Below are 10,476 nucleotides of genomic sequence, written 5' to 3'. Positions count from 1 at the left end.
GGTGCTCTGGTTGGATAACAAATCCCTCCAAGGCAACAACACCTACAGCTGGAGCTGAGCTGGAGTTCCTTAAAGCAAGAATCAGCTTGGTTATGCAGCCATTGGCAGTGACAGATGTGACACAAGCTGAGCAAGCACCAGGGGATGTCTGGACAGGGTCCAGCTGCCACCAACAGCTCTAGACCTGGGGACAGAGCACTGAGGATTTCTTCCCAGCGCCTGACAACACCCGGAGTGACTCCTGCTGGGGTGAGCAGCTGGAAACCACGTATGCTCCTTTGCAAGTCTGATTATAAGCAAAGGCAAGTTGGGCTCTTAGTTGTTGACAACTTTTCTCTTTGTAGGACCTGATGCAAAGAGACAGACAGACATTTCAATCCAGCAAAATAACTTTATTTCAACAGGGCAAGTATAGCCAAGTGGTGATTCCAGAGCTGCCTGGCAAGTATCAGTTCCACCAGTAAATGTCCTGCTGATGACTCGAGGATCCAGGCTCTATGGCCACCCTTCACAATAATTTCTTAGGTTTAGATTTCAAGTGAAATACATTCAGATTTGCTCCTGTCAGAGCATTGCTCACCAGTACATGGTTGGAAGTCACTGAGGAGTTAATTACGCAGTTACCTGATTCGTATGAGAAGAAAGCAACCCACAAACCCCTCCCTGTCTCCAGTGCTGCTGCTCGGAGCCTTCCCAGCCCCTTGCAGGGGGAGGCCCCTGGTGTTCTTTGGGCCTTCACAGGAAAAACAGCGGCTTAAAACACGGCAGCAAAAACCCAGGCAGCTTGGAACCGCACATTTCCCCTCTGCCAGTCTGTGACCAGTAACTGCTGCTGCAGGAAGGGGCAGGGAGCACGGCAGCCCCCCCTCCCCAGAGCTCCAGAGGGACTGGGGCACGGTGCAGGCTGTGCTCGGTGCCGAGCGCCCGGCCCTGGCTGGAGAAGGATGAACTCTGGCTTCATTCATCTGGGCGTTGTTTTGGTTTGGTGAAGTATTAAATAAATAAATAGTGCTGCTCTGTCAGTAGGATGGACTGTGGCTCCCAGCTGGCAGCTCAGTCTCTCCCGAGCTCTATCCCGGCTCTCCCGTGCTGCTCGCCTGGCCCTCCCCGCTGGGCACATTCCTGCGCTTCCTCAGCTGCATCTCTTCATCCTGCAGGAGAAAAGGAAGCACAAACGAACTTCAGTGTCGTCTCTGAGCTGGATAAACCTGTCCTCTTCACCTCCTTTCCCACCAGCTGAGGTAAGCCCAGCAAACAGAACCAGCTCCTCTCTCAAAACACTGACATCATGTGACATCCTTACATGGGCCCTTCCCAATCCATCCTCATGCTGCCACTCGGGAATGGTTCATGACTAACACAGCAGGCACCTTTTAAACCCTGCTGCAGTCAGAGCAGCAGGGATGTGACCTGTCTGAGGTGTGCTGCTCAGCTTGGGGGTCACACCACAGCACACTTGGTCTCACAGTGCACATTACCTCTGTGGGCCTGCTGTCCCACAGAATCAAACCCCTGTGGCTGGAAGGGACCTCTGGAAGATAAATCCCATCATCTGCTCTAAGCAGGGCTGACTCAAGTGCTGGAGCTGGTTCTTCTGGGGGTTGCTTTTCAAGCAGCTACAAGGGTGGAGTTTCCACCTGTCCCTGCACAGCCCAGGGTGGGGGTCAGCTGTGTGTACAGGGCAGTATTTCCCACTGGCCTCAGGGAGGGTTTCCTTCAGCACACATTGTGCCTGTCCCCTCTTGGCTTTTTGCTGGGCATCTTCTCCATACCCACCTTCTCCCTACCCACCCCACAGGCAGCTGTGGCAGATCTTCCCTTCAGCTCCTCTGCTCCAAGCTGGAGGAAGCAGCTCCCTCAGCCTCTCCAGCCCTGACCCACCTCACAAGCAAACCCACAGAACTGCAGGTCCAGGATTTAACTGTGCCCAGGTTTTGTCACACGTGGCAGGGACTGACCTGAGGAGGGTGAGCATGTGCCATTCAGTGTCTGTATTAACAAAAAGTAATTCTGCACAGTCCTCCTCAGCCAGTCCCTCCCAGATGCTTCTGTCAGCGTCTTTCCCAACACATCCACCTCACACCATTCAGCCAGGACTCAACAAGGACCAGCCACTGCCTGTTCCAGTGTGGTTCGTACCGAGTCAGAGTCTTCCTCAACCTGGTTGCTTATGAAATCGAGATAATCATCCTTCTGGTTGTCCAGGACTTCTTCCTCGTACTCAGTCTGGTAGTCTGACTCATCTAAAGAGAGAAGAGACAAAGAACAGGATTTAACTAGCAGGCAGAGAGGCAGAGGAAACTGCCAGAGGAATGATTGCTGTCACTGAGCACGGGCAGGACAGTGCCAGCAGCTCTCTGCACCTCAGTGAACTGGGACTGCTCACACACAGATCTCAGCTCCCCAGCACATAAAAATAAACCACGTCCTCTCTGTCAGCTGGTGTCCTGGAGCCCTCCAGAATCCAAGGAACCACAGCACAGCGGCCCTGTCCATCTGTTCAGGTTGTTGTGGTGGGTGCTGGCTCCCAGCCCGAGGGACACAGACTCTAGTTTTGGGGGATGCTCCCTGGGCAATGGCCTTCACCAGCACAACTGCTGTTTCCCAGACCTGTGGGACACCTTCAGAAGCCTTTGAGCTGCCAACCCAAACCCCCTGGACACAGTGGCTCTGGGAACAGGGATCCCAGGCTTAGGGTGAGCTCTGCCTGCTGTGGAGTTGATAACTGACTCACAATCACAATCTCTGTTCCACAGGGGACGGTGACATTTACATCCCCTTCCTCTCTGCAGAGGACAATCCCTTGCTTTCTCCAGTAATCCAGCAGATTAACATAATTTAGGGAGTCTCAAGAGCTGTGCATAGCAGCAGGACATGCAAGGGAGGCCCCAGTCCCAGCCTGTTCCCATGGAATGAGGACACATCAGTGCAGAGCCAACACCTCTCCCAGCATCTGGAGATCACCTGAAGGATCTGCAGAACGGGCAGCAGGAGCAGGACCTCACAAGGGCCTGAAGGAACAGGACAAGGGAGGAAGGAAGGGTTTGTGGGACATTGGGCAGGAATTGTTCCCTGGGAGGGTGGGCAGGCCCTGGCACAGGGTGCCCAGAGCAGCCGTGGCTGCCCCTGGATCCCTGGCCGTGCCCAAGGCCAGGCTGGACACTGGGGACTGGAGCAGCCTGGGATGGTGGAAGGTGCCCATGGCAGGGGGTGGGACTGGATGAGCTTTAAGGTTCTTTCCAACTCAAACCCTTTTATGACTCCACCTGCAGCCAGGGCTGACTTCCACAGCAGCTCCAGGAATGTGCTGGGCTGGGTGGGCCATCAGTGGTGCCAGCTCACCCCCAGTGCAGCAGCAGCCCCTGCAGAGCCTGTCCCAGCCACATGTGACACCAGGGCACGTGGGCAGAGAGGCAGAGCCTGTGGCAGGCAGCACCTTCCTCTGCTGGCACCCAGATCTCCAGGATGCAGCTTAAAGGGTGCAAATGACATTTTATTGTTACCATTAAAATCAGGTTTGTGTGACATCAGCTCTTCCTCCCCTTTCCTGAGTTAATTCCAGTGTGCTCTGAAGCAATACCTGGGATGCAGCCCACTGGTGAAGAGAGGGGCTCCTGTTTAAACCAGATCCTTGATAAAGTTTTTCTCCTGGGAGCCATCAATAGCATCTGCTCCACGCTGAAGACAACAGCACAGTCTGTTCCACAGCCTTTTCTCCTAGCACATAACTACAACCAACTGCTAGAACACTGGAATGGAAGACATTTGGTCTTTTTTATTTTCTTTTGTTATTTTTAGGTTTTGCATTTTTTTACTGTGATTTAGAGAATGATTGTTAGTTTTTACTAAAAACACTAATGATAATCTTTGATAAAATACACCAGAGAAACTGGAAACTCATCTGAACAGTAACAGACACCACAAACAACAGTTTGGAGTTTATATCTTCAATAAAACTAGCTGCCATCAAGAACAAACTCCTTGATTTTGTCAGCACTATTCAGCATTTAACAGGTCTTTCTACAGACACAGAACCAAGAGTCACCCTTCTCACATCCTCCACACGGCAGGTCTGGGTGCTGGAGGGCAAAAAGGAGAACAGGAGGTGGCCCTGCTGCCCCAAAACATCACCTTCCATCAAGGCTGAGTGACATCTGTTTGTCACAGTGACAAAACCTCCCAGAAGGAGCCTTGCTGCTCTGTTCAACTCGGCACCACCCAAAGGGCACAGCCTGAAATCCAGCCAGCCAGGAGGAGATTCCACCATGGACAGGTCTCCAAGCCTGCCCTGAGCAGGGTGACACATTCCCTGCAGGAAGGGCAGAGATCTGCCCTGTGCTTCTGCAGCTGCTGGTGTTTCTGTGCTTTGTGCCTGATTCCTGCAGGGAACCCTCAGCTGGAGACAACTGTGGTGTGGCTGGAGGGGCTCCTGCAGTGGCACTGCCAGGCCTTGGGGTGAGTCAGGAACTGGAAGCTCAGCGCAGCCTCAGCTGCATTAGTGCTGCTTCAGGAAAGTTCTTTTTAAGCAGAAAAGATGCAGAGGTGGCCTGGTGCCTGCTAATCGTGTCCCTTGAGAGGTGCTGGGATGTCTCCTGCTTCAGCTGAATGGCAGACCCAGGCATTTGACACCACCATTAACACTGCTCTTCCACAAATCCTTTTATCCAGATGACCACTGCTACAAGTGCTTTATCTCCTGGACTCAGCAATCCCTCACAGGGGCAGCCTGAGCAGGGATGTGACAGAGCCACCCCTGGAGAGTGGCACCTGAGCTCCCCTGGCCACAGCCAGGGCTCTGTGAATCCAAATCCCGGCTGGGCACGGGGATGATCCTGCCTGAGGGGATGTGTGGATGGAGAGTGGCAACAGGGCCACCAACACTGCTGTGAACTGAGACACCTGTGCCCAGAACTCTGGTACTCAGGTCCCTCTGCTCAGCCCTGCCTGAGGGACGGGCTCCCTTTAAAAAAAAAAAAAATTTAGTGGTTTTGGTCACTGCTCTCAGTGTGCCCCAGAGAGGTGAAGAAATTCCCCTGCCCTTTCCCCACAAAGCCCACACAGCTCCTGCCCCATCCAGGCCTCTCACCCTCTGTGCTGACCCCTCCCCATCCATCAGGGCTCGACCCCTTCCCTTTGCTTTCTTGAGAACAAAATTATTGACAGAATTTCCTCAGCCAGCCCGAGACCTGCAGTGTGCTGTCAGAACAGGCAGAGCCTTTCCCAGTCTCGGTGATCCAAGACCTCCCTCAGGAAGAGATTTCCAGGGAGAACAAAGGTGACAGTGCAGGGTCACAGCCAGGCCACCACCCAGCTCCCTGTCCCCTCCTCAACACAGGTGACAAGCCCGCACGCCCACAGCAGAGCAATGCCAGAGCTCACCCGACAGCCACGAGGCCACTGCAGGGAGGTGTCACCCTCCCCCTGAGCTCACCCCACCACAGACCTCCCCCACAGCTCTTCAGCAGAAGTCTCATGCACAGAGGACACCAAGGAATGTCACTGCTGTCACTGCCACCCAAACACGGGCAGGGTCGCTGCAGCCACACATTCCACCCACGGCAGGAACACAAAGGATCCTCCACAGCACAGAGCCCACGGCTCTGCTGCCACCCCACCCTCCCCAAGGGATTTCTGCATCCCTGAGGAGCACGTGGCCCCTGCCCATCCCACCCCACTGCCAGCAGCCCCTGCACTGCCCCTCCTGAGCCCAGAATGTGCCACGTCCATGTGCCGCCATCCCCTCCATGGCCTCGCTCAGCAGAAAGCAGGAGCCTGATGGGGAAATAATCAGGAACTGTATCAGGAAGGAGGATCTGTCCCAGTGCTCTGGTTAAATCTCAGCAAGTCTCAGCGCCTGAGCCTTAAATAACCACACACCGTGAACTCTTCACTCTTATTCACAATGGCTGCTTCAACCACATTTGATTAATATTTTCTTCATAAGGCATATGATTGTAATTAGCATTTCAAATTACCACAGGGACATCTCTACAAACAGTCACAGATGGGAGCACTGCTAACTTTAGCTTTCCCTCTGCAGGAACAAGAATCAGGAGGAGGGGAAGAGACTGTTTAGAAAGAGCTCCAGCCCTGGTGACACACTCAGGGGTTTCAGGCCTGCAAGGCTCTGATCCTTTTGGATCTGGGAGCTCCATAACCCGGGAGCTGCTCTGCAGGGCAGGGCCATCGCTGGGCACAGAGCACCTTTGTGCCACCATGCAGGAGCTGGAACCTGCTCCTCATCAGTTCACTGCTGCTCCCACGACAGGAGCACACACAAAGCAGTGGAGCCAGTGAGTCACTCCTGATCCTACCCACGACAGCAGGGAAAACATCCTTGGGGCAGAGCTTTCAGTCAGCACCTCCGGCCCAACACGGGCTGAGGATGGAGCCAGCGGAGGGCCACAGGACAGCCCGAGGGGACGGAACCTGAGCTGCCACTTGTGTTCTTTCCCTCAGAGCAGGGAGTATTCCCACCTGGGAGCACCCCAGTAAGAGGCTGACAGCAGGTGCCCGGCCAGGCGGGGACATCCCGACTGATCCCTCTGTGCCAGAGGAGGTGGCAGGAGGGGCGCACGGGCTCTGGGCTCTGAGGGGAGCAGGGAATGGCCCCCCGTGGCCCCAGCAGGGCCCTCCCTGAGCACGGCAGTCAGAGCAGGAGCTGTGCCTGCTCCCCCCAGCCCCGCTCACCGTCGGCCAGCGGAGCCTTGACGGGCTCGATGCGCGACACGATCTCGGCCAGGTCTGTGAAGGACGTGGTGGGACAGGTCACGTTCTGCAACACAGGGAGAAGATGAAGGTTTGTCAGCAAAGATACACACAAAATCCAAACGAGTCGAGACTGTATAAAAATGACGTTGAACAGACAAAGCTCCAGACACACAAATTCTCCACAGCTGCCCCCTCAAAAGCCATTACTCATCAGGGAGAAATCCTCCAAACAGCTCTCCTGAGGCAGGTCTGGTGGCAGAGATGGGATTCCCAACACTGGGACATGCTCTTAATGGCTCTTTTTCCACCCACGTAACAAGAAGCCCTATTAAAAATTTAGCAAACTATAGAAGAGACCCCAGAGACAAGCACAGGAGGGGCTGTCCCTGGCATGGACAGAGCTCAGCCCGTGTGTTTTTCTCCATCAGTGTCCCTTTATAAGAGGGACTGGCTGGGTCAGGTGCAGCCCCCAGGGAGCTCCTGTTTGCCTTGGGAGAAGGTGACCAGGTGGGACACACACATGGCCCATCCCTCAGCTGGAGCGATGCCACAGAGGCTGCAGGGACAGGTGGGCACTGGGGTGACCAGGACACCCCAGGCACCCCTAAAAGCCCCAGAGCTGGGGGTGCTGCAGCCAGCAAGAGCCTGCAGAGACATTTCCCACTGCAATTCCCCTCTCCAATAAACCCTCGCTACTTTCACTCTGTCTCACCCAAGCAGTGGGCTGTGTCCTGTACTTTGAGAAGTTCTTGCTCCAGTCTCTCCTCTAAGAAATCCCAGCTCTGGCATTTAAGAGCCCTCTCAGGCTGCCTGCAGCCCCACCTCCCTCTTTGGGGCTGGGCACAACGTAACCAGGTGGACACCTGAACACCTCTCATCTTCTTTTAAACCCAGTGAGTTTAATCCCAACCCAGAGGACAGGGATGGGGGAGAGCTGGCAGAGGGGACTGGGCTGCCAGGAATTGCTGTGACAGTTGTCTTCCCAACCATCCAGACCTGCCCATGTGCTCCCAGCCAGGGCAGCTTCCTAACACGGGGTTTTATGAACAATCCTTTGCTCTTCTGGCAAGAACAGAGACCCTGTGAATCACACAACCCCTGTGGGGTGACAGCAGCAGCTCATTGCTGCTGCAGCAAAGTGCTCTCAGTTGACCTTTCATCTCTAGCTGATTTTGATGTAATTTAGAACAGCCACGGCACAGAGCAGATCCAGGACAAGCAACGGGGGCAGAGAAAAGCCTGGGGGGAGTGAAAAGGTACCTGCATAAAATGGAACAGCAGTAGCTCAGGACACACACCTTAAAATATAAAGAAGTTGGGAAGCTCATTGTGACTGTTAAGGAACTGCTGGAAAGGATGAGTCAGCCCCAGCTCACTTTGAACATCCAACCTGAACGTTCCCAGTGCAGCATTTGCAGAAAGCTCTTTCCCAGGACAGGGAAGAAACAGCTCCAGCCTGTGCCACACCACTCATTGAGGGACACAAGCACCCTCTGGCCACCACACGGACACAGCCACGTCCGAGGCCATCCCTAAACTCCAAAATCCATGAGGATGAGGTGGCTGCACAGAGCACTCGGGCAGACAAGTGCCAGGCTGTCCCTGGGAGCAGGCAGGGACAGGCTCTGAATGGGATGGAAGCCCAGGGCTCTGCATGAACAGCTGAACAAAATCCTGCAGGGCCCAGCACCAAAGGGTGCCCCAGGAAAACCATCAGCAGGTCCCGTGGTGAGGATGGGTGGGAATGAAGTGTGACTGGAACCTCAGAAGCATCTGTCCCCAGCTGACCCCCAGGTGAGCCTGTCTGAGGGCACCTGGGGAGGCAGCTGCACCCAAAGCCTCAGCACCAGGACTGGAAAGCCACTTGTGGGAAAAACCAGGTGTCTTCCCTTTGTGCTTTACAAACAGGAGTTTAATGTTTAAGTGGTTCCTCTCACTACTTTTAAGGACAAAATCACCCTCCCATTAGATTACACAAATGAAAGAAGTGTCTCAGATCCACCTGAAAGCTACTCTCAAACCTCTCTGATTTTTTTTTTTTTTCCAAGGAGGAAAGTTTTCTCTTTGGCACAATCTTTATGAAATAAATGAGAGGAGAAAAACAGTTACTATTGTAGTCTGCTGGATTATATTTAGCTTTGACTATGAATAACACCTCAGTAGACAAAAGTTCCCCAAGCAGATCCAATTAATGGTGCTGCAGCATTCCATACTGGGGAAGAGTATGGGCTGCTCAAAGTAAAGTTTATGTAAGGTTCCTGTTGTTTGTGTCTTCAGTATTTGCATTTTGGAGACAAGACAAACAGGGACTAAATGATCAAAGCAAAGGAGAGGCATTTAAATTATTAAATATCTGGATTTTTAAATAAAATTGCAATGCTCACAACATGGAAACGAGACGATAAGAAATGGCACTCAGCTCTCAGATGTTGAACACTCCAGAAATAGATGAAGAACTAAAACATATAAAGCATCAAAACCTTTGCTAATGAAAGGCAAGTTAAAAATATCAGCTGCTCTGCCTGGAAGATAACACAGCTAAAGGACTTAAGTGACTCTAATGGAAAAGCAAGAAAAATACCCCAGTGGGAGCTGCAACAGTTGTAGCTTCATAGAAATAAATCTCCTGCAACAGAAATCAGATGCAAAACTCTTGGGTTTCAGAGGGCTCCAGAGTTTTAGGAGGATGAGCAGATGATCCTGCAGCTCCTTGGGAGGACCAGGGGTGCGCAGAGCCCGTGGTTCCTGCTCCATAACCTGGCAGGGCTGGTGAGTCACTCTCCCAGCCCCGTTATTTCCATGCTGTGGCACCTCAGCAATCAGCACTTGGTGCCTCGTTATCAACAGAGTGCAGGGCCAGGCTGCGGCTGCAATGAGGATGTGACACATTTGCTCTCCAGGGCACTGAAGTGACACAGAACCCAGGGCAGGTGTGAAAAATGTCCATCATGCTGCTGTGATAGCATGATTTAAGTGAAATATTCCCCTCCATTACTGCATCCTGTAAAAAAGGCAGTTTAAAAAGCAGTCTTCTTTAAAAGAAGTGTCTGCTACAGCAGTGAAAATGTTTGAGGCTTTTTACTGGCTGTGATAAAAGTGAGGCTGAAATAGGACACAACCAATTCTGAGACACACAATTTTCCCTGTCTTGACTTCTCCTTGTGACTTCTAACACAAAACCCGAACCCCAGCCCCTCATGTGTGACCAGGAGGTGCCAGAGGGTGCCAGGACCCATCTTCTGCAGCCACACTGAAGCACCTCCTCATCCAGGTGTGCTCCCAAGGAGAAATCTCAGGCTGAGGAGTCTGGGGGCTCCAGCTGGTTTCCTCCAGGGCTCAGTCCCTGTGTGCTCCTTCCAGAGCCACTCTGGCCCTGCCAGGCAGTGTGGGATGGGATTCTGATGCTGGGAAGTCCCCTGGGAGCTGAGGGTGACATTCCCCTCCTCCCAACAGAGCCATTTCCAGCCCTCAGTGACTCACAGGTCTGCTGACACTGAGGGCACCTGGCTCAGATGTGAAACCATCCACCCCTCATCCCTGGGCCAGTGTTCACCCTGCCATCCATCCATCCCCTATCTCGGAGCCAAAGTGCTCTGCCACCCAGCCCCGGAGAGCTGCAAATTCTCAGTGTCATCTCTCACCTCACTTGACTTCCCTCTCTGAGGCTCATGACAGTTATGATTCATTCTGGCCATCCCTTCAAAAATTACTGCTCATTTCCCTGTCTCTAAAAGATGATAAAAAAGAATTACTGGGTAAAACATG

The 10,476-nt window shown here is 53.1% G+C and overlaps 1 protein-coding gene across 2 annotated transcripts in view; it reads right to left on the bottom strand.

Moving 5' to 3' along the window:
* Window positions 1-377: 377 nt before the first annotated feature.
* Window positions 378-10,476, bottom strand: part of PNPLA7 (patatin like phospholipase domain containing 7) — a 122,135-nt gene continuing 112,036 nt past the window's right edge. For both annotated transcript variants that reach the window (XM_066201055.1, XM_066201056.1), the window contains exons 34-36: window positions 6,691-6,775; window positions 2,140-2,243; window positions 378-1,151 (exon numbers count right to left, since the gene is read on the bottom strand). In XM_066201055.1, the coding sequence (XP_066057152.1) occupies window positions 1,071-1,151; window positions 2,140-2,243; window positions 6,691-6,775 (270 nt within the window). In that variant the 3' untranslated portion in view covers window positions 378-1,070. The remainder of the gene's footprint in view (window positions 1,152-2,139; window positions 2,244-6,690; window positions 6,776-10,476) is intronic.

Source organism: Chamaea fasciata, unplaced genomic scaffold (genome assembly GCF_029207755.1).
Source record: "Chamaea fasciata isolate MVZ Bird 193981 ecotype frontalis unplaced genomic scaffold, bChaFas1.0.hap1 SCAF_20, whole genome shotgun sequence".
Taxonomy (NCBI): Eukaryota; Metazoa; Chordata; class Aves; order Passeriformes; family Sylviidae; genus Chamaea; species Chamaea fasciata.
The sequence above is the reverse complement of the archived record's forward strand: the minus strand, read 5'-3'. Positions and strand labels throughout refer to the sequence as shown.